General features: G+C 43.8%; 1 protein-coding gene across 1 annotated transcript in view; it reads left to right on the top strand.

Annotated features, from left to right (window-relative positions):
- TUBGCP5 (tubulin gamma complex associated protein 5) overlaps window positions 1-27500 on the top strand; it is a 1009385-nt gene that overhangs the window by 254346 nt on the left and 727539 nt on the right. The window contains exon 8 of the mRNA XM_044072063.1: window positions 22341-22430. Within this exon, the coding sequence (XP_043927998.1) occupies window positions 22341-22430 (90 nt within the window). The remainder of the gene's footprint in view (window positions 1-22340; window positions 22431-27500) is intronic.

Here is a 27500-nt window from a genome sequence, read left to right as displayed (position 1 = left end):
GCTACAGAAATTTTGACGGAATGTACCAGGCCAACGCAGTCTTTTACTTCAGGCCCTTCGACGACTTTGCTACAAAAGACGTTGGTACTACAGAAACGCCATCGGTTTCTGAAGGCGTTTTCAGACCGATGACTCTCACCATTAAAACGTTTTCTAAGTCGAAGACTCCTTCTAAATCTAAAAGGACTGCACTTCAGTCTCCTGTTCAAGGCCCCATGCCTAAAAAACAGATGCTCAAAATGGCTGAAGATTTGATTTCTTTAATCAGGGGTTCCCAGCCGCCTCCTGACAAAAGGCCTAGACAAGAGGAAGATTATGCATCCTCTGAGCAAATGTCCATTTCTTCAGACTCCTCTGAGGACCAAGACTACTCCTTCTCTCCTTATGAAGATTCTGATGCTGAGGACTCTATTCCCTCAGCTTCTCCTCCTGAAGACTACTCCTTTGGGGAAACTTTACACACTATGAGGGAACATTTTCACTGGGAAGGTCAGGACTACTCTGATTCAAAGAAAAGGCTCAGAGAATTTCTTTTACTCCCCCAACACAGACCACTTGCCGTCCCACCAGTTTTGGACATTGTGGATGATGTCTATTTAGAATCCAGTTTCAACCCAGACTCTCTACCTCCTGCTCCGGCTAAGCCAGACAGATACTATAGAGTGCCTGATTCCCACAAATTTCTTTACAAAAGCCCTGTAGCTGACCCAGAGACTATCTCACGGGGTCCCAAGGGGGCTAAGGCTTCTATGGCTAAAAACACAGTACCTTCTGAGAGGGGATTCCAGAGCACTAGACAGGTGGGGGAAAAAGGTTTACACCTCAGCCACACTAGCTATGAGGGCACTGAATTGTCAATTTCACATGCTTAAGTATCAGCAATTTCTAATCTCTCAGTTAAAGCAAAGAATAACCTCTCTCCCTCAACAATCTGAATTGAAAGAAGTACAGGATCTGTTGCACGCCACTGAGCAGGTGGGCAAACATACCTTACAATGTGGGTTTGATTCTTTGGAGGCCTCCTGCAGAGCAGCTGTCACTGGGTCTGTTATACGTAGGCATGCTTGGTTAAAGGAACAAACTCTGCCTGATCATGTTAAAGCAAAACTACTAGATGCTCCCTTACAGCAAGATGTTCTTTTTGGAGTTAAAGCAGAAGAAGTTTTAAAGAAAATGGTAGATAAGGCAAAATCTATGCAGACAGTCAAAGATTTCCTACAAGTACAACCCCCTCGCTTCAGCAGAAACTGGCCAACAAAAAATTGGTCCTTTCCAGCCACTGACAGACCACAGAGGGGTAAATACAGACACCCAAGAGGCAGAGGACAACCACAAGCCCAGTATAAACCTCGCCAATGGGGCACTCCAACCCAGAAGGGAGAAGAAGACAGGTCTCAACCCACCAGAAGGCAAACTCAATGACTTGCACCTCATCTTGTCAAGCAATACTCTCTTGGCAGCCCCCTTGGGGGGAAAACCCGCACTTTTTGCAGACAACTGGCACATTGTCACAAAGGACAAATGGGTCCTAGACATCATTTTACAAGGATACAGATTCCACTTTCACACCTTGCCAATGAAAAGAGGAATGCCAAACCTGCCACAAAATCAATGGGCAGAGGCACAAAAGCAAATTACAGCTCTCATGGACATGAGAGCCATTCAACTGGTACCTACTCGAGAGCAAGGCCAAGGATTTTATTCAAGACTCTTTCTAGTGCCCAGAAAGGACAATGCCTGGAGACCAATTCTGGACCCTTCAATTCTAAACACTTACTTACAAGTACCCAAATTCAAGATGCTAACACTACAGCAGCTACTTCCCATGTTGGGCAAGGAAGCATGGCTAGTTACGTTGGACCTCAAGGAGGCATACCTGCATGTCCCTATCAGACAAAGTTGCAGAAGATACCTCTGTTTCATTGCAGGTTCAACCCATTACCAATTCTCTGCACTGCCCTTTGGCTTATCAACTGCGCCCAGAGTTTTCACAAAATGCCTGGCACCAGTAATTGCATACTGCAGACAAAGAGGAATTCAAATATATCCATACCTGGACGACTGCCTCATCCAAGCAGAAAGCAAAGACATTCTCTTACATCATCTGGCCTTTATAAAGCATCTACTAAACTGCTTGGGGTACACAGTAAATGAAAAGAAGTCAAAACTACTACCCTCACAAAAAATGACATTTCTGGGTGCCAGCTTGAATACAATGGCCCAGAAGGCTTATCTTACGCCAGACAAGCAACTACAACTGACTCAATATTTCAAGACAATGGCAACAAAGACCCAATTAACTGCAAGAAAAATTCTGCAGGCTTTGGGCTTCATGGCATCTTGCATACTAATAATACAATTTGCAAAGCTGCATATGAGGAAATTACAGTGGTACCTAAAAAGCGTATGGTCTCAACACAGCCACAGCTTGGACACAATGATATCTCTCATTCCCTGCCTACAACAGGAATTTCTATGGTGGTCACAGGCATGTCACCTCAACAAGGGTCAGCCTTTCACCTTGCCCCCAGCCTGGCAAACAATCACAACAGATGCTTCAGACTACGCCTGGGGGGCACACATGGCAGGACAATGCATTCAAGGCCTATGGACTGCAGATCAAAGAAATCTGCACATAAATCAAAAAGAGATGGTAGCTGTACAGAAAGCTCTGACAGCCTTCAAGGATCTATTACATCCAGGACAACTTGCAATAAAGACGGACAACACCACAGTAATGTGGTACATAAACAAACAAGGGGGTACACATTCTTACCCTCTATGCAGGCAAGCAATGACCTTATGGAACACAGCTCTGGCCTACCAAGTCCAGTTACAAGCTCAATTCCTGCCAGGACAGAAGAACACATTGGCAGACGACCTCAGCAGAAACATCAAGGATCCCCACGAGTGGAAACTAGATCCACAAATATTTGCAATGATAACTCAGCAACGGGGCCTTCCAGACACAGACCTGTTTGCCAGTCCTCAAAACTACCAACTGACAAAATTTTTTACAAGGACATTTCACCATCAAGCTTGGAAAGTGGACTCTCTCTCTTTCAGTTGGAAAAACCTGACAGTATATGCCTTCCCTCCATTGACTCTCCTCACAAAGGTTCTTTTGAAAGTCAAAAAGGAGAGACCACAACTGATTCTCATAGCCCCAGACTGGCGCACTGGTATCCACAATTGAAAAATATGGCCCACAGCCCACCATGGATATTGCCTCAAATCCCCCATTTGCTCACACAACAAAACAATCCGATTCTTCACAGCCAGCTCAAAACTTTAAATCTGGCTGCATGGCAAATCATCTAAACATCCAACCAGCTCCTCTTTCACAAGCAGTTCTGGATGTTATTCTGGAAGCCAGGAGGCCAAGCACCAGGAAGGCTTATTCAGACAAATGGAAAAGGTTTTGTGCCTGGAACCAAGCTAAAGGCCAAGACACAATTCAGCCTCACATGCCTCACATTCTACAGTATTTAGCTGAGATATTGCACAAAGGACTTTCCTTTTCCTCAATTAAAATCCATGCTTCGGCTATTTCAGCTCACTACAACACGGATCCACCTTTATTTTCACATCCTCTTCTAAGGCAGTTCCTCAGAGGGGCAAAAAACATTAGACCACCCAGGAGAGCTCCTACACCAATATGGGACCTCAATTTTGTTCTGGAAAAACTAACGCTACCTCCCTTTGAACCAGCTTTCTCTGCAGATCTACAGTTCCTATCATGGAAGACTGCCCTGCTTCTAGCAATAACTTCAGCTAGAAGAGTCTCAGAGCTACAGGCACTAATGGCAGTGGAACCTTTCCTCATTTTTCATCAAGACAGAGTTTCTCTACGAACTAATCCTTCCTTTATGCCTAAGGTGGTTTCCAATGTAGCTTTAAATCAAACCATCCACTTACCCACCTTCTTCCCCAATCCACAGAACAAAGGTGAGAGACTCCTGCATTCCTTGGACATTCACAGGCAGCTTCGTTACTGTTTGGACAAAACTAAGGCTTTCAGAAAATCTGACCAGCTCTTTGTATCCTATGCTACAGCTTCTCAAGGGAAGGCTATATCAAAGCAAACCATTTCTAAATGGATAGGTCATTGCATACGTTTCTGCTATACCCATCATGGGAAACCAGTTCCTGCTACCATTAGATCCCACTCTACCAGGGCAACAGCTACCTCTACAGCCTTTCTCAGGGGGGGTTCCAACCAAGGAAATTTTAGAAGCTGCAACTTGGAGTTCAGTACACACCTTTACCAAACATTATCACTTACCTCTTTACTCAAAGTCCAGGGTGGGCTTCACCACTGCAGTTCTGCAGGGCCTTATAGCCTCCACTAACCCTCTGTGATACCTCCCCCCTACCTTAGCTTTGGGATTCAACCCAAGTGTGATGACTGCAGCAGGGTAACACGATGAACATAGTACAGTTTTGTACCTACCATAAATGTAGATGTTCGAGTGTTCACCCTGCTGCAGTCCAGGTTACCCCCCCCCCATCCCCTCTGATCTACTGGCTAAATCTCTTCTATGCCTTACTGATGTATTTGCTTATAGCTGAAGAGATTTTGTGTTTGTGCTGTGGTTATTCCTTTTGGTACTAGTTTCTGACCACCTTTCTGGGGGAACTTGACATCTGGGGCAAGAAAAACTGAAGAAAATGGTGTCAGTTGCATTATATATACCCCTGGTGCACTGACGTCAGGGAAGAGGCGACAGCAACCGACGCCGGACCAAGACTTTGGAAATCCGGCCGACTGCGGGACCGCCTGACGACAGGATAACCCAAGTGTGATGACTGCAGCAGGGTGAACACTCGAACATCTACATTTATGGTAGGTACAAAACTGTACTTTTTGACCATGACTGTAGCCAAGATGGCCCAGGTTTGACTAGTGACCTAGATGCTAAATGAGCTCACCTGCTTAAAGATGGAAGTGGTCAGTTGATGTCAGCTTGTCTGTCCTAGGGGAAGATTTTGACTGAGTTCTGCTGCAGGAGTGACGTCAGCAAGGCAGGCAGAATTGCAGTCCCTGTATATAGATATCTTGGTGGAATGAATCCACTGCGTTGTCAAAGAATGCACACCACTGCCTGTAAGAATAGTAGGTCTGATGAAATGTCACACTTATCTGGCTGTTTACATCCAAATGAGGGAGAGCTGTGGGGACACTAAACAAATGAAACCTCTACATTGATGATGGTCATGATGTCTGACTCTGGCATCCCTCTCCTGGGTGTAGCTGAAAACAAATGAACCACTAGCATAGGGGCTATGTGGTCATGGAGAGATGGAGTAATGATTATTGTGAAGCACTTCTATTTTATTTCTCTGTTCTCTTACATTTATTGGCTTGGAATGTCCGTGGGGGTGGGGGGTTCAGGTACCTGTTTTCGGTGCAGTCACAAGGAGTACAGCTGCAGCAGAAACATTAACGTACATGAAGCCAGTACACCTCAAGAACATGTCTGAGACATTATGAGATAGCATCCACCATAGTTCAGAGCAGAAAGAACTGAAACAATATTGTATATAGAAAGTAAATGCTTGTTTGATACAACATAAAGATGAGATGTCTTCATAGGTGTCACATAACAACAACTGAAGAAGTAATACCTTAACACATAAACTGCCAATAATTGAAATAAAAAGTCAGTAAGTTACATAAACTGCATACAGTGTATGAGATTCTATTGGTTTCAGAAGGTTAATTACTATATACGTAGCATTTACATCTAGTACATGTGCTCCAGAGGTACACAGAGATGTTCGGGTCACTTCAGAGACAGAATAGCATGTATAAACATGGCTGGTACAACTACTGCACAAAAGTCAGTAGTTTAAGGTGGACTGACAAAGTACAAATGACACAGAAGATCTGCAAATTAAATTTGTTTTGCTAAAAACAACGTATTGAGGGTAATCTCTGCTTATGTGGTTAGGTGGTAATGGCACATTTACCATATTTTTGGTAACGAATGAAAAGGTGTTAAGTCACACCACGCTAACATTTCCATTGTACCTGTAGATGTTTTCCTAAAGGTTTCTTAAAAGCTCTGCTTTAGATATGTGTATGTTATTTGTTTCATGATTTTTAGGAACTATAACTTCACTGTGATAATAACATTAATATTGTAGTCTAGCCATTCTGTGGCATAGTGGGATAAAGCCTTCACCACAACCTAAGTTCGAGTAGCAGCTCAGACTCCTGTAGGAGCTGGCAGCGAAGGATGTGAGTGAGTGATCACAGCCTGAAGGATCAGTGGGGGGGTTGGTTCTGGTACACCATATCAGTGACATCTAAAGGGAGCACTAGGTGTTTATCCCATGGAGCTCAGGTCTGTTCAGCCTGCACTGTCATGTGCAATCCCACTGTGAGCCTAGGAGATTACTTAAATGGCAGCTGTCATGGAGCTAGGAAGCGTGATCACAGGAGAGAGGATGCTGTGCTAGGGAGAGTGAAGGCCTTCCTGGAAGACTAGCAAGCCTGGCTCACTCCATACCACCCGACTTTCACCATTGAGGATTCACAAGCAGGAAAGAATAGAATGGGCTGTAGTGTTCTTGCCTGCCCAAGGAATGCTTGGCTCCCACAACCACAGATCAAATGGTCAAATTGCGTGCAAGGAAAGGAGGAATGAGGCTCAGTCCTATATTGTAGTCTTTTCACCCCGATCGAGTAATAACATGCTTAAACATAAATTAGAGTCAGACTTACCAGAGTATAACTTTGTGGGCCTTTTCTTAAAGGCCCTTTTGTATGTGTATAAGATAAGTCACTTGGCGCATGTTGATTTGCACGTAGTTCGACTTATATTTAATCAATTTATTCTGATAATTCACACATCGTTGAATCACCAGAATGGGCTTTAACTGGGTCAAATCCTGTTCTCCCACTAGTGCATGGTTGACAACTAGGCACATGAACTGTGATTGCTGAGTTCAAAGCTGACCAAAAAGAAGCCAACTAATGCATCTGCTACCATATTTACACACACACACATGTATGTGTGTGTGTGTGTGTGTGTGTGTGTGTGTGTGTCTGTCTGTCTGTCTGTTTGTCTGTGTAGTACAACCCTTCACCGCATTATTTTAAAGTAGTCACTATTGCTTTTTTATTGGTTTTGTGTTTTTATGAAACAAGTCTTTTTTTAGCATTTGTATTAAATTACAATTTGTATAATGACATATAAACACACATCAGTAGAAAGTAAAACAAACCATAGTGGCAGTCTCATTATTTCTCAGTGTACATGTATGTTTTCTTTTAAACAATTGTCTTTCACTCCAGCATTGCATAAATTTATCATATATTGTCTTCCCTTAAACCTTACTCTCCTCCTGAACATCATACTGAGTGTATTACTCCCACAATTAACCATCCATTTCTGTGGAATCTTTCCTTCTCTTTTTAAAGGTCATATCGCCTTCATTTCTTTTATCTGCTTTACAGTATTCAGTACTTCAGTAACAGTTGGCTTAGAATTTGAGTTATATTTTCTAACAATTGTTTTTTGCGTAGCCAATAGCTTTAAACTTAGTAAGGCCTTACAACTATTATACGATCATGCATCCTAGCTAAAAAATAATAATTTCCTTAGTTACAACCATTTCCTCCTCCAACATTTCAGAGAGAGTACTCTGTACGAAATTTTTAAAAACCGCCAACTCATTAGTCACAGCTTCATAAGTTGCTACTAGACTAATAGTCATTACAGCCTGTACAAGACTAGCCACGCACTCCAAACCACTTGGATCCCAATTATCATGGGGGTGGGGGGCATGTTAGTAGGCAGGTAGCTAAGGGTTTGTAGGAAGGTGTTAGTTAGGATAATACTTTTCTTATTGATGGCGTCTGTCCATTAGGGTCATGGGGGCCAGACTGGGTGGAAATATATGATTTTCCATTCAATTGTCAAGGTTTTGTTTGGATAGGGTCAGGAAAGAACTCTGATACTTTTACATAGATGGGGAGCCTATTCCATAGTGCAGGAATTCTTTGGGACATGTATCTGTCTCTCCAGCACATTCTGTTTATGTCACAAGCAAAGTTCAGATCCCTGGATCTAGTGTTTCTGGTGCTGTTTGTTTTGTTCCTGTGCAACAGATCTATCAGTGCTGGGTCTGAGGAAGCTAAGGAAGCCCTGTAATCCAGGCAAAGATTCCCCTCTCAGCAGCCTCTAGGAGACTGAATAAAGAGACAGAGCCTTTAGTGAGTACCATTCTCCGGTCGGAGTGTGCACTATCTTTTCTGGGTGTTTGTGTTAATAAAGTTCATGAATTCTTGTGCCTGCGACTATGAAGTAATGTATGTTTCCCAGTCTATAGAGGGGTAGTTTGTCACCCATGAATAGGGAGTTTGGTTGGATGGTGAGCACCTATAGTAGGTTTAGGTAAGAGTCGCAAGACTCTAGGGGCATAGATGGTGACCTGTAGCAAGCCATGATATGGTGAGGGACCTTACCTATGGTGACTTGCACGTGGATGAGCTCTATGGTATCATCTTGTTTAACCAACCTGGAGATATGTTTGTTGCTAACATTGATCAAAATACTTCCACCTTTGGCCCTAGTCTGTCTGCTGTTGTTGGTCTAAATGTATGGAAGGCATGGTAGCCTTGCACTTCCAGAGTACTTTCCAAGACTTTATACAAAGCCATGATTATGGTGCAGATGTTTACATTCTCCAGAATGAGGAGGGCTTGAAGGGTGTAGAGTTTTTTGTTTAGGCTCCAAACATTGAGCAGTAACACTTTAAGGTTGTTTGTGGACTTTTTCACTATGTTGGTAGTTTTGTCTTTTTGGCATAGATAAAGTCTTAGTTTAGTTTTCAACAGTATCTGAAAGCCTAGGGAGAACAGGTGCAAACCATCCTTGGCAAAGAAACATGGTCTTATGACAATGTTCTTCCATGCTGACAGGTACTGGATCCTCCCTGGAATGACCCCAGAGTTTTAGCCAGTTATTAAAATCAGTCATTTTATGTTCATACTGTGGCATCATCCTTGCTGAAGGTTGAATTCTGCTCAGTGCAACTCTCATGCCTATCTGTGGCACATATTCTGAGAGATCCATTATGTCTCTTTTCATATAGTTCAGTAAGATTTGTCTCAGGTCATTACACCCACATGGACTGTGATAGAATCATATTGGTAACTGGGGTGCAGTAACTTGACTGATGCTTGATATTTGCAGATACTGGCTCCAGACAGGTTAAGTAACCACCATCTTCTCCTTGTCCAGTCTGGTGAATGGGGCATCTGTGTGTCCCCTTGTGAGCTTTGCACTTGGGAGACCATCAGGTGTAGGCTTATGTGAGATGTTTGGTGTTGCTTTTGCCATGGGCTTTAGTGATACCTGAGGAACAGTGCTTCCATTTGGTGACTTGGCAGATCTTTGAGTTTTGGGAAGGTTTCTTTTAAGCTCCTCAGCATAAGACAACCTGTGTATGTCATGAATGGTATGTATGAGGGATGTAGTGTGGATCCTCTGATAACTTTGTATGCGAGATTTCTGCCTCCAAGGAAGTTATTTATTTACATCCCTTGCATATAGTGTTATTTTCTTTAATGATTGTCTGAGAACATTGCCTTAGGATGCTCAAATCTACCAGGCTGGCCACAGACACATTTGGAAATTGCGTATCTATGTTGGCTGGTCCTGTAATAGGGCTGGCTGTTTAGGATTAAGGATTGGGTTTTAACAGGGGTCTCCTAGGGTAGTTTCTGGGGATAAGGGCAGGATGTTATATAATGCTAGGATGTAGTATTGCTATTCAGTGCACAAGCTATATGCTCTAAGTTTGTTTCTGCACAATGCCACACTCTTTAACAGGTTTCAGATCTAATCTAATTTTGTAGGTAAATTTGACTGTACACAGCCCAGTGGAAAGCTTCACACAGAGGAAAAAAAAAGCTTGAAAACTGACTCCTATGTCCTATAGCCAGTAAATAACCACACTTTGAGCTTCACCCAGAGCTTACCAACTCAGAGAGCCCAGGTAAACATCTTCTGCCATAAGACATCTGACCCTGGAATCTGTTCATAGGATCATAGGAAGTTACTAGGCTATTGGCCCTGAGGCCCTTACAAGCCTAGCCAAGAATTTAGCTCATGTTCCAACATGTCAGCACCCTGTGCCACTGTCCAGCAGGGACATAGATGGAATCCCAGGGATGTATTTTCTGTTCCCCATCCAGTTATCTGGGTTGCGCTTAAAAAGGTTTAATGAGGTACTTTGCTTTACGTGGAAAGGGAGTCTATTCCACAAAAGGGGGAGTCTCTGGGACAAAAATCAGTCCTGCCAACAAGTCCTATTGATGTAACAGACCAGGTTGAGGTCTCATGTGTGGGTTACTCGAGTGGAGCTTGACTTGCAGATATGCAGCAGTCCCATCAGGGTGGGGTCTGAGATTGCTTTGTATGCCAGACAGAGGTCACCTCTGAGGAGTCTGTAGGAGACTGAGTAGAGGGACAGGGCTTTTAGCCTATCTGTGTAGGGTAGATGTTTGAGGCCCTGGATTCTCTGGGTGAGGAATCTCTGTGGTCTCTCCACCTGCTGCATGTGCTTTGTGAAGTACATGCCGAAAGGGGTATTGTATTCAATAATCGGTCTTATAAGGGAAGAATATGGGGATGTTTTGACCACCTTGTTCCTGGATGAGATACCCTTACTAATGAAGTGGCCATGCAGAAAGCGTTCCATACAACAGAGGCAATATGGTAGTCAAAAGTCAGTTTGCTATCCACCTAGGTTCCCAAGTCCCTCACGACTAATTGAGTGCTTAGTGCCTTATTATCAATATGATAATTTGTGGGGCTGTCATTTTCCCCAAAAGGGATGATGATGCATTATTTGGCATTCAGTTTGAGACCATGTTTCTGGCACCAGTCATTTGTTTGTGTGAGAACCTCTTGGAGGATGTCCATATCACAAGGGGAATTGATGGCAACACCCAGCTTGTAGTCATCTGCAAACTTGGTCAGCCATAGCCCACTAGATTTGGCCTGCACCTCTGAGAATTATATCCCAAACAGCAGAGGCCCCAAGACCAATCCTTGGGGTACACCGCTTGTTATGGGTCTACTGCTTGAGGTGGCTTCCCCTATTTTGACTAGGTTGGTTCTATCAGTGAGCCAGTTTGCTACCCATCTGGTAACTTATGGATTGATGCCTAGTTGAGAGAGTTTATCTAGCATCTATATTACATAATTGAACTTTTAAACGTTTGAACGTCATATGTATGATCGAACTTTTAAAAGTTTGAAAATGTAATAAAAAAAGCCAAAGAAAAAACCTACCTGAATGGTTTAAGCAGGGGGACAAGCACCCCTGCACCCCCCCACACTCCCCGCTCTTTAAATGTACCAACTCAGAGATCTTACTACAGTGCAGAAAAGGGAAATCTTCCCATTCCGCACTGTATGGAGATCTCTGTTGAAAAGTTCGAACTTTTAAAAGTTTGATCATATGGTGTCGACCATATGACGTTTGAACTTTTAAGAGTTCGACAATGTGATATAGATCCATTTATCTTATATACCTGAGTGGGGAATAGTATCAAAGGTCTTGGCCAGGTCAAGGTAGGCTGTGTGCAACATCCTCTCCTTGTCTTTGGCCTTGGTGACTGTCTCAAAGAAGTCGACCAAATTTAACAGGCATGACCACTCCGTGACAAAACCAAACTGCGTGGGATCAAGTAATGTCTTTATTAATGAGGTCCATGATAATCCGCTCCATGGCCTTGCAGATCAGGCTAGTTAGGCTGATGGGTCTATAATTTCCTGGATCAGTGAACGCTCCACCTTTGTGCAAAGGGATGACAATAGCTGTCCTCCATTCGGCTGGGATGAAGCCAGTACTCAGGCTTTGGTTGAATAGGGTGCCTAATGGTGCTGCAAGTTCCTACCTGAGTTCATGTAGGATGCAGCTTGGGATGCTATCGGGTCCCATGGAGGCTGTATTTTTTTGTCTTTGAGAGGGGATGTCCTGTTTTACTGATGAGAGGGGAACACAGGAGTGAAGTTTCACTGAACCTGTCTGCCAGTAGGTTGGCTGTATCTACAGGGTTTGTGTATGTGGTGTCCTTGACCACCAGTTCTAAGCAGATCTGGGTGCTTCCCTTGAGACATATGTGAAGAACATTTCATGATTGTCTTTAGTAGATGTGGCAAGTTTGGACTCTAAATTTGCTTTGCAGGATTTCACTAATGCTCTTATTTGCTTGTTCAGGCTAAGGAGAGATTGCTTCCAATTAGACACCTGCTCCTTCTTGGTCCTGGACAGCAATTTTTTCCTTTTATTACAGAGTTTATTTATTGTAGATGTCCACCAGACAGGTTTACTCTTCCTTGAGGAGGAGGATTTCATCCTGTGTGGTAGTCCTGATTCCATGCAGCTATATAAATGCCCATATAGTACTTTGGTGTAAGTTTGGACATATGTGCCAGTTTCTGTGGTGGTGGGGGGGCTGTGAAGCTGTTTATATCCTCCCTCAGGAGGTTGCAATCAGCTTTGGAGTAGTTTTTTTGTTTGACCCTAGCTGGGGGGGGGGGGGGGTCAGGGGAGATGGTGACTTTGAAAGTGACTGCTTTGTGCTCGGATCTTACCAGGGATGATGACACTGTAGGGATGCTGCAGTGGTTACTCATGTTGGTTAATACCTAGTCCAATATATTTTCACCTCTTGTTGGGGGTGTCAGCCATCTGGTCCGAGGAATTTGCACTGATGAAATCAAGGCATCTCTGGGCATTTCTGTTTTGGCATGAGTATTTCTTCCAATCTGTTGTTGGATAGTTAAAGTTGCCCAGGATCAGGGTAAAGGGTTGAATCTTGATAGATTCGAACAGGTCCAGATAGGTGGAATTGGCATCTTGAGTCAGAGTTGGAGGCCTGTAGCTAGCTATGATTTGAACAGGGGTCTTATAAGTTGTTAACTGCCCCTGGAGTATTTCCTGTGCATCATACTGTTTGACCAGCCTAGAGGTGTGTTTGTCTTTTATGTAAATTGCAACTCCGCCTCATTTTGTTTTGCTGCCCATGGCTTGGGGTCTGAATGAATGATAGGATGAGTAAATTGGTATGGCTTGGGTGCTCTCCGCAGCTTTGAACCAGGTTTATGTGACTGCACAAATGTCAGCTTCTTCCAGGGTTAAGAATGTTTGCAATGAGGGCAGTTTCATGTTTCGACTCCTAGTATTTAGCAGCATAACTTTTAATTTACATTTTGATGAAATTTTCATGTTGATAGTTTTGACCTCATGTAATTGCCTAAAAAAAGGCATTATGGGGGAGGCAAGAGCCTTTGACAAGAACCTGAATCATAAGGGAGACAGGTGCAGGTCATCTCTGGAAAAGCATTGTGGTTTGTCAATCATGTCATCTCAGTCAATGTAAAAGCACAGGAAAATCAACTATAAACTGCAGATTAAACAAATAACAACTACCAAACAACTAAGTCCCTGGCTAATCCCCCCTTCTGCAAGGAGATTTGGAGGCACACAGACTAGAAAAGCCAACAAGCAGAGATGACTATTTTTGCCACATAATTAAATAAATGCTTTAAAATGCTCAAAAACGGTAGTGATCATTCTGTAAAGCAAGTATAAGTGTAGTTAATGAAGAAAACATTCTTATCTTAGCTTGGATGGCTCTGAATGCAGTTGAAACACTGGAAAAACGTTGCAGAGTTCTCTGTAAGTGAACAGTCCAAAACAAGAAGTTATGTACTGACCATAACGTTCGATGTATGTAGTCCATCTCGCCTCACATTCTTACCTGTGGGTTCGGAGCTGAATGTCGGCTCCGGCTCGGCCAAAACTTTTCTAGCTCGAAATCTTTCTATTGGCTGGACTAAGATGGTATTCCATGCTGCACTGCTCTATATTCCCAGATCTAGTTTGATGCGAACACCAGCACTCATTCTCCATGCATAACAACACCCAAGGAAAGGAAGAACAAACCAAGAATGAAGGGAGCTCTGAAACCAGACCTAACCTCCAGATCCTCCAGGAAGGGGGGGTAAGTAAGAATGTTTGCCGAGATGGACTACATACATCAAACGTTATGGTGAGTACATAACTTCTTGATGTTATGTAGTCCAATCTTGCCTACATTCTTACCCGTGGGACAGCGTCCCTAGCACCTAAATCCTGGGAGGCTCAGTGGAAAATACTCCTGAACACTGTGGAACCAAAGGAAGCCCTGTCCCTAGATACCACATCCAACTTGTAATGAGTAACAAAGGTGTGAGGAGATGCCCAAGTAGCCGCAGCACAAATATCATCCATAGACAATCTGGCTTGATAGGCTGTAGATATAGATACAGACCGAGTAGAGTGAGCCTTCACCGGAAACGGTAAATCTTTACCCCCTGAGGAATAAACAAAGGCAATACAGCTGGAGATCCAGCTGGACAGAGTGACTTTGGAAACAGGAGACCCCATTCTATTTTCCGAAAAGGAAACAAACAATTGATCAGATTTTCTGAGTTTTTTTGTTCTGTGCAGATAAAAACGTAGTTGTCTGTGTACATCCAATTGATGGAATTTGAATTCTGCCTTGTTTGAGAACTGGGGAAAAAACACTAGCAATTCAATGGATTGATTAAGGTTACTGATTGATGCCACTTTGGGAAGAAAGGAGGGGTTTGGTCTAAGAGAAACCCTGTCCTTATGAAAAATCAAGTATGGGGGTTTGATTGATAGAGCTAGACTCTCTGAAACACGTCTGGCTGACATGATGGCTACTAAAAAGACAGTCTTCCAATTCAAGAATTTTAAATCACAAGTAGCTGCACGTTCAAAGGGGGATGAAGTAAGAGCCTGTAGAACAAAGTTTAAATCCCAAGGCATGACAGGTTCCGATACCGGAGGACGAAGTAACAGATTGCCCTTCAGGAAAACCTTACAGAGTCTATGAGCCATAAGACTAGGCTCATTTGCGACATGAAAGGTAGAAATTGCCGCCAATTGGACTTTAATGGTGGTGGCTGCTGAGCCCAGGTGAAAAAGCATAGACAAGAACTCCAAAACTGATGAAACTGGAGCCTTGTAAGCGTCAATCCTTTGGGTATGAGCCCAAATTGAAAATCTGTTCCATTTGCTAGAATAAATCTTCCTGGTCGAGGACTTATGAGAGGAAGATAAAATATGAACTACCTCCGGCGAGAAATGATGAAGCCTAACTAATGACGGAAGTGGAGTAGCCAGGCTGTCAACCGGAGGGTCCGCAGAGAGGGATGGAGCTGCCCTGACATGTGTGTCAGTAAGTCTGGTTGTGGGTCCAGAATCCAAGGAGCGTCCACGAGGTAGGGATGGAGAAAGGGGAACCAAATCTGATGAGGCCAGTGTGGGGCAATCAGAATCATTCTGCTTTCCGAGGATTGCGCTTTCTGAATAACCTTTGACAGCAAGGGGACCAGAGGGAAGGCATATAGTAGACCGGAGGGCCAATCGTGGACTAGAGCGTCCCTGGGTGACTCCCCCTTAGGGGGGATCAACGTGAAGTAACTGCTGCATTTGGCATGGAGGGGGCTGGCAAAAAGGTTGCAACAAGGCTGACCCCACCTGCGGAAGATCTGTTCCGCACTTGACAGTTCAGGGACCACTCGTAAGGCATCAGAATAGCTCTGCTTAGCCTGTCTGCGATCACGTTGGACCTCTCGGAATGTGCGTTGCCACCAGAAAACGTTGGGAAGACACTGCCCACTGCCACACTCGCATGGCCTGTCTACACAGGGGATATGACATGGTTCCTCCCTGCTTGTTTAGATACCACACCATTGACATATTGTCCGAGTGGATTGCAATAGTCCCGAGAGGAAGAAAGCTCTGAAGTGCCTGCAACGCAAGTAGCACAGCTCTCATCTCCAGGACATTGATATGCAGATGCATCTCGTGCTCTTGCCACGTGCCTTGGACTGTCCTGCCTAGATAATGCCCCCCCCACCCCATCTGGGAGGCATCCGTGGTCACCTTGGCAATCGGGGGCACCGGAACGAAGGGCTTTCCTGTGTCCAGATTGTCGGTGCGAAGCCACCAACTGAGATCCTGTTTGCACCTGTCTGTAAGTAGAATAGGGTGAGAAAGAGGAAGACTTTGAAGAGACCACTGGGCAAAGAGAAGCCACTGAAGGGGTCTCATATGTAACCTTGCTAGAGGAACTAACATAATCGTCGCGGCCATAGTCCCCAACAGTTGGAGAACCCACCTTGCCTTCACTCTTCTCAGAGGGAGCAGGGCGTGAACTTGTTGTTGTAGGGCTCTGATTCTTTCTTGTGGTAGAAACGCCCGCATGAGGATGGTGTCTAGTTCTGCACCTATAAAAGTGACACGCTGTGAGGGCAACAAGGCAGATTTTTCCCAGTTCAATGTTATGCCCAACTGTTGACACAGATTTATAGTGGCATCCCTGGTCTGAATTAGTAGATGCCTGGTGGTGGCAGTGAGGAGCCAGTTGTCCAGATAAGGAAACACTTGGAATCCTTGACGTCTCAAGTGGGCAGTCACCACTGCCATGCATTTGGTGAACACCCTGGGGGCTGTGGTGAGACCAAAGGGCAGGGCTCGAAACAAAATGACTGGCTCCCAGCCGGAAGCATAGGTGACTCCTGGATGCCCTGTCCATTTTGATGTGGTAGTAAGCATCCTTGAGGTCGATGGAGCACATCCATACTTCCTTTCCCAACAATGGGAGAATAGACTGCAAAGTGACCATTCGGAACTTGGACTTTTGTACATGGTTGTTCAATCGGCTGAGATCTAATATGGGTCTCAGGTCCCCTGTTCTTTTCGGCACCAAAAAGAATCTTGAGTAATTCCCTAATCCGATCTGGTCTGAGGGGACATGTTGGATGACTCCTTTTTCTTGCAGCTTTGAAACTTCTGAAGCTGCGGAATCCCTTTAACTGGGTGGAACATACGGGATTTTTCTGACTGGAGGGGGGGGTCTGACGAAAAGGGAATGACATAACCTCCGGAAATTATTCGTAAAACCCACTGGTCCTGGGTGATGTCGAGATTCGACCCCCGACTGGCTCCAGAAACGCACAGTCGGGCCTCCCATCTGGAGCGACAGTAGGGAGAACCGAGAAAGGAATCACGGTCTCCTGAGTTGCAGGGGCCTACTCTGCCTCTAGGGTGGCATCTCCCTAAATAACCCCCCCCTCCTCTGCCTCTGGAGGGGGGCTCACCTTGTGCACCGGGAAGAAACCTCTGTGATTTCTTGAACCACATTTTTCCACCCCTCTGGGCCTTAGGATAAGGCCTAGAAGGAAGGGAAAAATGGACTCCTACAGCAGACAGAGTTTTTCCCTCCTGCTCGCACCTGGTGAAGGTGTCTTTCACCTTGGTTCCGAACAAAGAGGAACCATCAAAAGGGGCGTCAGTGAATGAAGACTTGAAGGCCTTCGCAAAATGACAAAGGCGCATCCAGGCCTGTCTCCTAAGGGTGACTCCTGAACTTGCTGCCCTACTCGCTCCCTCGGCTGCATATGAAATCAACCTCATGGAGGAGTTAACAATGGAATTGAGGGTAGACATCTGGGCGTTAACCTTCTGGGTCACCGCCTCAGAAACATTACCCGTGAGAGTATCTCCAAGCTCCTTGAGATCTCTCTGGAGCAGTGTAAACTGAAATAAATAGTTCAGTGACCATAAGGTAAAGGTCGCTGAAGAGAGGGTACGCTTCCCGTACCGGTCCATATTCCTAGACTCCTTGTTAGGAGGATGGACGGTGGAAGAAGTCTCGGCTAATTCCTTCTGAGTGGCCGCTGCCACCACCATGGCATCCAGAAGGGACTCCCTTGGACAGAAACTCCTTACCCGGGGGAGCAGACAGAAATTTATTGGGTCTCCTGGGGACTGGTTCCATAGAGTCAGGGTTCTCCCACACCCTTCGACAAATCAAATCCAGGAGCTCGTCGAAGGGTGGAGACACCCAGGAGGCAGAGGGCTGAGCACCGAAGGCCTTCAGGAAGACTGACTCCTCCTTGGAGGGGGCTTTTGACATCCAGTCACCTCTTTGTTTCAAGATCTCTAGGATGTCAGAGAAAGAAACATCCTCGGAGGATGACTTGGGGGACCCCTCCGATTCCTCGAAGTCAGTATCTGATGTGAGAGACTCATCCTGGGAATCTATGTGCTTCCTCTTGCATGTTTTCTTTCTAGGGGGCTCCTCAGGCAAGCACTCTGAGGGGCCCTCAGAAACTTGGGGACCACTCAAGGGGGTACCCTGTGGCCTTGGGGCTCCACTGTCTAAAGATAGGTGGAGATCAGAGACCCACACCGGAGTAGTAGGGGACAGAATGACTGACCCGCATGATGTCGCTGATGATCTGGCCAGCCCACTTCGCATGACCTCAAAGGCTGGCCCCCCTGAGTCCGAGGAGCGACCAGCCTCCGAAGCCACGACAAGAGTCGGACTTCCTCGCACCGAAGCACCGAGAGGGAGACTAGGAACCGAGACATGTCCCGAAGCCTCTCCCTCGGGTCTGACTGAAGAATCCCAAGTCCTGAATCCCGTGGATGGCGCCGACTGGGTCGGAGCTGACGTCAGCACCGGTAAGCCAGGAGGGGCCATCGGAACCAACCTGGAGACATAACACGGAGCCGAGCACCACGGCTCCAAAGGCTGGGATGCGCTCGGAGGAGAAAGTATCAAAGTAGGTTGCAGGATGAGCTCCGGAGCCAACTGGGATGGAGCCGAGAACAATTTTGCCAAGACCGGCAACTGAAGGAGTCTCTGCACCACTCAATCGACATCCACATCCGATAATATCCTGGAGGATTTGGAGGACAGGGAGGGAGATCGAGACCTCCGCGCAGGTGATACTTGCCTAATACTAGGCGATCGGCTCCGTATAGGTTCCAAAATGATTGGAGCCAATGCCGGTTCCATCACCACAGACACTTCCTGCGGCCTCGAGAACGGTGGAGCCGAGGATGTCGAAGCTGATTTAGCTATTTTCCCCGGTGGCTCCGAGGAGACTGAAGGAGCCGGAGACCTCTTTTTTTGATTTTGTGGTTTTAGCTTTAGAGCTGGAAGTAGTTTCCAGACCCTCTTCGAAGGAGGGTTTCAGAAGTCCCTTCAAAATCAACTTATTCTTTCTTTCCTGAAGGACCCTAGGACTAAATGCATGACAGAAGCTGCATTGACTCCTGGAGATGGATTGCTCCCAGACAATGTACACAGACAGAATGTCCGTCGGTAATGGACATTTTATAGCCACACTTTGAGCATTTTTTTAAAGCCCGAGGGCTTGTGCTCCTTAGAATCTTTAGACATTGTAACCAACTAACACCAATCACCAAGACAAAAAATTACAGGTACGGAACCAACTTGAAAAACAGTCAGAGACTTACACCACACTTAGGGTGGGAAAAAACTACCACTAACAAAAAACTCTAACGAACGATACTCTGACACACACAAGAGCGGGGGTAGGACTAAAACCTCTAATTTAAATGGTTTTAGACTGGAAAGTTAGTAACACAGGGAAGCAAGGGGACAGACTAGGTCCTCTAACTGAAACGGGCCTAGCCCGTTGGAACAGCTAGTGGGATACCACAGAAACAATCACTCACACACAACTTTTCCACAAAATAATACCAAACGAACAATAGCTATTAAAATAGCTTTTTGTTTGCAATAAATTCTCTCAAGAAGAAGAAAAAAGGGTACTTAGCCACAGCCAAGAGCGAGACCACGTCCGAGCTACACGAGAGGCAAGCGAGATCTGGGAATATAGAGCAGTGCAGCATGGGATACCATCTTAGCCCAGCCAATAGAAAGACTTCGAGCTAGAAAAGTTTTGGCCGAGTCGGAGCCGACATTCGGCTCCGAACCCACGGGTAAGAATGTAGGTGAGATTGGACTACATAACATACTATCTTTCCAATTACCTCTTTCTTTCCCAATGCACATTCAACATTTGCTTAGAAGTGTTTGCATGGGTGCTTTTATACCACAAGCAGACGTTATGAACTACATCTTAAGGATTTTTTTTTATTTTGCTGATTCTTATAGCCACTATCCAGTAATAACATGAGAAACAGAAAATAGAACCTAAACTAGGTTGAAGTAAAAGCATGTGGACACTGTCTAATGGTAAACCCCATCATCAATTTAAGGAGTATCGAAGGTAGTGACGTACTGAAAAAAAAATCTAAAAAGTGTAGCCCAGCCCAGATCCATGATATAGAGGGATAACACTGTAACTCTAAGTCAGATCACCCAAGTCTGAATGCTGGCTTAACAGCAATAGTTGGTGGGAGTCATGTCTTCTTGCTTATGTCGGGGAAGGAAGTAGTGGGTATTTGTCTCCTCACTACCATGCAAGTGGAGCCTTGCAAGTGCTGAACATGCAGGAGTGAACTGGGGATGTGGGCTTGACACTTCCAACCACAAAGTGTAGCCCTCATTGTGCCTGTGAGTGGGAACGAGGGAGATCACGTAAGGCGTTCCCAGTGACAAAAATGCCTGCAGCAGCCACCATCACCTTCACAGGTGACCAGGGTCATGGTCTGACATGTAGGTTCATCCTAATGTGTTGATGTTTATACCATGTAACATCAGGACAAGTAGCTTGCAGTGTATCTTTGTTACAGAATCCGAGCTGCTTTTTCCAGGGTTTTATAATCACTTGAAGAAAATGCTTTGTGTTTTTGAATTCTAAAAATATGCCCTTGTGACAAGTCTTTGCAAAATGTCAGTACTTCAGAGAAAATGGAGGAATAACTGGTTATCAGGTTATGGCTGGATATGCTAATTAGAAGAATCTAAGTTCATAAGTTATTACAACATTTAGGTTCTAAGGCCATCCAAAAATGCTGTTTCAGTTAACTGAAGGTCATACACATACAAGCCAAACCATTCATCTGACTTGTTTTTGAAGATCAGAAGAGTTTCAGATTCTTTTATCCATAGCGAGCTTGTTCCACAGTCTAAGAATTATCTGTGTAATATACTTGGATTTTTGTGAGGAATTTTGAGATTGTATTGTAAACATACAATTATGTTTGTAGGTTTTTGATATCAGTAATATATTCTGTAATATATGAATTCTGAAAGCCATATCACCAAACATGAACTTCCCTCTCAAGTATCTATAATGAATAGTAAGTAATTTTAAATTAGTACAGCTGTCTTCATAAGCATGGGCATTCAATTATTAATTATTTTTTCAAAATTTCTTTGCACATGCTCAAGTTTTATAAGATGTTCTTTATTGTAAATTTAAAAACATATTCAGTAAGTGGTCTAATAAATTATATATACAGTTCCATCAAATACCACTGTTCTGTTAAGGAAATATTTTTATTGGTAAACCTTGCTGTTTTATGGCATTAGCTACAATTATATTAAATGTTAAATATGATGACATTAATATTCATAGATCTCTGTAATCACGACTTCATTTAGGATCTTACTGTTTAACAGAACTGGTTCGTTCTTAATGTTTTTGCCAAAAAAACTTGATGTTATGTTACATTTCTTCGTACTGAAATTGATGCCAGTGTTGTTGGCCCAGGCAGATATTTCTGTCATATAATTCTTTATATTGACACAATCATCGTTTGAAGTAAGAACAAACTCTAGGTTACATTCATCTGCATATTTATTCATTCATCCATGATTTATAGCTGGAAAAAAGCAAACACAAGGTTAAATAATAAGGGGTCCAACACTGAGCCTTGAGGGGCACCTGCTGTTACAGGAGAACTGTTTGAGCTTTGTTCAGACACTGTTACAATTAGTTTCCTTTCAGGTAACCATTTCAGTGGTTGCATGGCTGTTGTATTCAGTATGCTGCTCATTGCCCATTAGAAAATGTGCAGCATTATGGAGTACTAGTGGATTGATCTTTTCTGCTAGTTATGGATTCTTATTACTATCTTTTCCAGTGGCTAGTTTTATCCTTATTTGTTTATGGGTGAATTTATATATAGGTGTTCCTTTTATCTTTTACTTTGTTTTTTAAACAGTTTATTCTCTTTTACTTAGTTTTTCAGCAGTTTAGTTGATCTGTTATCTTTCTTGTAATTTGACTAAAGTGTGAAAAGCATTTGTAATTGATCTCTGTTTTGTTATTGGACTGTGTATGATTGTACATACTTGTATTTGTATTCTAAATATGTTGGATTGATGTGCATTTGGTTCAGGTCATGGCTGGAAAGGACCCTTTGGGCCAGCCTGTCTCCCTGGTTAACGAATAAGTAAATATTTCTTTTTCTGGATTTAAGCTTGATTTACATCACAAATGAAAGTAAAATCCAGTTCTGAAACAGTTTTGGGGTTTTGGCTTACAGTAATATTTTATTTTCTGCAGGGATCAGCACTTATACAACACAGACCCTTTATATACACCAGATGACTGCACGTATGTTACAGAAACACAGCTTATTCGGGAAACACTGTGGTGAGTAAAACCTTTTGTCTGAAATTTTGTGCAAGGTTATGTGTGTGTGTGTGTGTGTGTGTGTGTGTGTGTGTGTGTGTGTGTGTGTGTGTGTGTGTGTGTGTGTGCGCGTGCGCGTGTATGTGTGAAAATCTGAAACTCTTCTGATGTGTGTGTGTGTGTGTGTCTGTCTGTGTGTGTCTGTGTCTGTGTGTGCACGCGCACACACTTTGCAAGCTGTACTTCATTCAAGACTCTGAGATATCCTGTCTCTTCCCTAACATGTTTTGAACATGTATATTTATGGATAACCCTGAACACATACCCAACTGCCAGGAATCATGCTGAAGCCACTGGCAGAGTTCACACCAATTTGTCCTCTGATGACAATTTGATAGTATCTCTGCCAGCATTCAACTAGTGTACAGTTACTTTGTCCTTGTCTGTTTTCCAGTGTCTTTGCTACCTAGCTTACATAATGATACCACTGTGATACCTAACTACCATAATGATACCACTGTGCTACCTAGCTTACATAATGATACCACTGTGCTACCTAGCTTACATAATGATACCACTGTGCTACATAGCTTACATTATGATACCACTGCCTTGCAAGATTAACATTTTTCTCCCCTCTTAAGTAACAGCAACACTTTGAAGTGGTTTTCCTTTGATGTCAAAATACATATCAACTCATCCTAACTCACCAGATGGCTCCAGTCATTGTCTTATTATTATACTCTGGTCAGTGCCCCCTAAAACAGGCTTTTTATAAAGGCCTTCGTTCCTTCAGACAGCCCAGTGTTGGATTGCTGCTAGGTAGTTGTTGTGTCTTTCAGCTTTTCCTGGTTAGGGGTCGCCACAGCGGAACTCTGGTCTGCTAATGATTGGTAGTTGATTTTTACGTGTCGAGTTACCAGCCCTGACTCACAACCTTCAACGAAGGTACGCCCATTCACGCATGTCTCCATGCAGAAGACCCTCTAACTGAGAATCGAACCGGACAGCATCTTACTGTGAGGCGACAACGCTACCGCAGCACCACCACCACCGCGGGTTTTATTGCTGCTAGGTAGTGGTCTTTCTATTATTGCTAATGAAAAATGAACTGCACTTGCTAAAAGCTTTGCTACTTTCTTCTTTCTCTTTCTTCACTTTTTGACTGAAACAACAGATCTTACAATAAAGTGAATATATATATTTAACTAGCACACCAGGATGTATAAAGCATGCTGCCCTCTCTATACATTGTATAAATGTTCTTGTGCTCTCCTGTTGTCTACCCTTACTGACATTCTGAGTAAAGCTTCTGCACTAGGTAGTAACACAGTTTCATTCCCTTGCAGTAGGTAATAATACAGTGATTTCAATGCCCTGCAGTAGGTAGTAACAGTGAGTTTGTGTAAACACAGCAGATGGTAACACAGTGAGTTTCAGTGCCCCTAAAATAGGTAGTAAAAGAATGAGTTTCATTGCCCTTGCAGTAGGTAGTAACACAATGAGTTCCAATGTCCTTTGCAGTAGTGCTGTTGTAGTAGTTAGAAACACAATGAGTTCTGGTGTCCCTTGCAGTAATGCACTTGCGGTAGTTAGTAACACAGTAAGTTCCAGTGCCCTTGTGGTAGTTAGTAACACAGTGAGTTCCACTGTCCCTTGCAGTAGTCAGTAACACAGTGAGTTTCAATGTCCTTTGATTAACATCCTTGTGGATGCATGTTTCTTAACAGAATATCTTCCTGTGACAAGTGTTTCTCACTAGGGTTACCACCTGTCCCACTTTGCGAGGGACAGTCCCTCTTTGGGCAGTTGTGTCCTGACAAACAATTGTAAAACTGGCAAATGTCCTGAGATTTTAGGACAAAATTATTTCCTATATTTTATGTAATAGTTGCATAAAACAGTTATTCTTTATCTAAAATACCTAAATGTTATAAGAAACAGAATAAGCAACTAAAATGCTACAAGAATAAGCCTTTATTTAGGCAAAAAAGTTAAGTTCTAACCTTTGTACTGACCATGGGTATGTGTCGGCCTGTAAAAATCTGATGTTTGTACCAAAAATGTCCCACTTTGGCCATTTGAAAAGGTGGCAACCCTATTTCTCACTAGTATCATCTGTTGTTGACATGCATCTATGCATTGATGTAATGAAGTGATATGATTTTGGAGGTCTTCTGCACCTCAAGCTCATTAGAGTTCCAAGTTTTCCCCAACTCCAATTTGCCTTCAACTATTGCATATTATGACAAAACACACTAGACTTGGGGGGGGGGGCATGGCAGGGCTTCTGTTTTCTTTTCTGCTGCTCACATAGTTCAGATCTTTATCCTAATGATCATTGTCGTAGTATTCCTAGGTCAGAGTCTTAAAGTGCTAAAGACTTCAGACACTTCGTGCAGTTGTATCTGTAGTCCATACTTGCACTGACTCTGCCTTTACTGCCCCAAAGAGGTGCATGAAAAGACAGTTGCATGTGACAGCACTTCAGCCAAGCAACCCACAGTAGAAAAGCTCAAGGCCTACATATCCTAAGAGTGATGAGTGCATGGAATGGCAAGATTCCTTATGCTGTCCTAGGTTCCTGCCAGACTTCTGGAAGAAGATAAGTGATAAGTGATAGAGAAGGCAGACATTGGTCAAAACCTCTTTTTAAGCCTGATTTTTGAGCAACATTGCATTTCTTCCTAGTTGCAAGTTCCTTTTCCATTGACAAATAGATTAATCTGACATCCTTCTGCGATAGAAGTGCATACCTGGCAGCAGCCTTGGAAGGTGCTTCCTTAGGTGTCAGCACTAGCTGTCTGATAGTTAAGTATCCACCATAGTTTCAGTGGCTCAGCAGGTGGCACAGTCATCTTTGATGCTGCAAGATCAGAAGACTGGGCTCTGTTCCTTGTCATTTTGTAGGATGCTGAACTTGTTTAGCTACATGTCCAGAATACCAAGTGATATCGTCAGGCAAAATCCTGTCTTCTCTGTAATCAACAGATTCTGCATGATCTGCACTGCCGTTGGAGCTACAAACGTATTCTCAACTTCACAGTCAAACGGGTAATTATTTATTTTTTTATGGGGAATGCAACAGATAGATCATTTTATTTGTTCTATTTTTTTAAGAAGAATGAGGGGTTAATGGGAGCAGCAGCCCCCCTGTCATATTGAGTTAATAAAAACCCTCCAGAATCTATCAAAATGTTACAGCGGCAGCAGCTGTCAATCTGTGGTCCCACTGTAATAAACTGAAAGCTATGTAAGTGCAATGGCAAAGCCAGTTGTTCTGCATTAACACCCTGTTCCCACACGTTTTCCAGTACTGATACTGCAGTGCAGCATGGGAGGGGGTGCTGCAGTCCTGAGTTGCCTTCCATTGGTTGAGACATTAGATTGAGGTCCAATCTTCTGGAGCTGGTTGTAACTCAGCTCGATGGAAAAGAGCCTACTGCATTTAGCAAAAATGAGTAGAGGTACTTTTTTGTATTAAAAAATCATTCATTTTTACAAGTTATTTATATGCATGCAATCATCTAGGTCCTTCAACACCAGATGGGAACTCAGACACTGTCCAGTTGTTAAATATGTGTGTGTAGTATTCAATATCTGGAGAGGCCCATCCTAACGGATACTGAAGTTCACCTTTAAGAACACATATTTACAATAGTGCTGACTCTTTAGTAGTTTCCAACTGCTAGGTGCACCTGTTCCAAGCTCTTCCTGAAGCATCTGTGTCTTATTGCTTGACACCCACTTGACATTTTCTTCAGTGCCTGATTTATTGGCAAGCAAAGACCGCTTTCTCCTTGAGGTAGGTGTGGGGAAAGGGCACACACTGCCTCACTGTGTGAGAAAAAGGATTCTGAAGATCCAGAGATTAGTCTGTTTATCTGAGAACTGCAGGGGTAATAAGGCCTCCTCACCTCATATCTCCCTTCCAGATAACCTTCCTTTGGGGAGGTTCTTAAGCTTATGAAATCCTCTAGAGACTGCTCTCTGACTTCTTTGCCTTCTTTCCAGAAAAGCTTAAATCATTACTGGGGAAAAGATAAGGAAAGGTGACTTATGCTTCCATGAAACCTCTCCTAAGGGAAACCATTTTTCTACTCTGAAAATATACAAATTCCGCAGCCACTGCTACTTGGAAGGCAAATGCCTTCTAGAAACCTTGAGAATAGTGATGTCTCATGTCCGAGTACCTGAAGGTAGATTTTGTCTGATTTATTTGCACCAATGCAACAGCATTATATCGTACTGCCTAATAAGGAATCCATATGGCAAGAAGTTTTTCTCCTTTGCCAGTTTGGAGTGGAGGTGCACTGAAGGTCTCATCTGTCCAAGTTCTAGTTCTCTCTTGCGGACTAGACTATGAAAATGCTGGCAGGCCACCCTGAATATGAGATCAGGCAGGCTCTGGAAAAGACCTTTATCATGACTTCTACAAAGGGCTTCAACAAAGCCAACAGTAATGTTTACTGAGCTAATGCTACAGCTAGAGAAGGCAGGCTGAGATGCTTTGTTGTGCATGATGTAGTTTTTAATGAAGAGTAAGGTCTTTTCTTTGATGGGGGGAGGGTCCTCTAACATTAGTCAGTGTTGTGTTTTTTTGTAACTGCTGGGAATCTTCCGGTGCAGTGTTGACAGTTCTGATTGTCCTGTAGGACCTCACATAAGAGGCTGTTTCTTCAAGTTTGCTCCAGTTTAGGGAGCCATCAGTATGGCCCAGTGGGTGTTCGATGAGGCCATGAACTATCATATCTTGGAGCTGTTAGATAATATTCCAGAAAGAGCTCCACTGAGGTACCAGATGGTCTTCGCAGAGGTATTACTGCTCACCCAGTTTCTACAACACAAAGGGAAACTTAGAGCCATTTTTCTGCTTCAGGGAAAAGGCAAAGGCATGCCTGCACAAGTGGCATACAGGGATAAGCCTTGATTGTTGCCCAGTCTACCCAAATTTGAATAGCTGTTCAGGAGCTTGATTGTGTAGGCACATAAGATGGGTATCCCTATCCCTTTGAAGGAGATGTGCTCAGTGGCTCATGGCGTTTCAGCTGATTTTGCCTGGTGGACACTGAAGAAGTAACCATGCAGTGT

Source organism: Protopterus annectens, chromosome 5.part0 (genome assembly GCF_019279795.1).
Source record: "Protopterus annectens isolate FY-2018-M chromosome 5.part0, PAN1.0, whole genome shotgun sequence".
NCBI lineage: Eukaryota > Metazoa > Chordata > Ceratodontiformes > Protopteridae > Protopterus > Protopterus annectens.
Note: the sequence above shows the minus strand (reverse complement) of the source record. Positions and strands in the feature narration are given on the sequence as shown.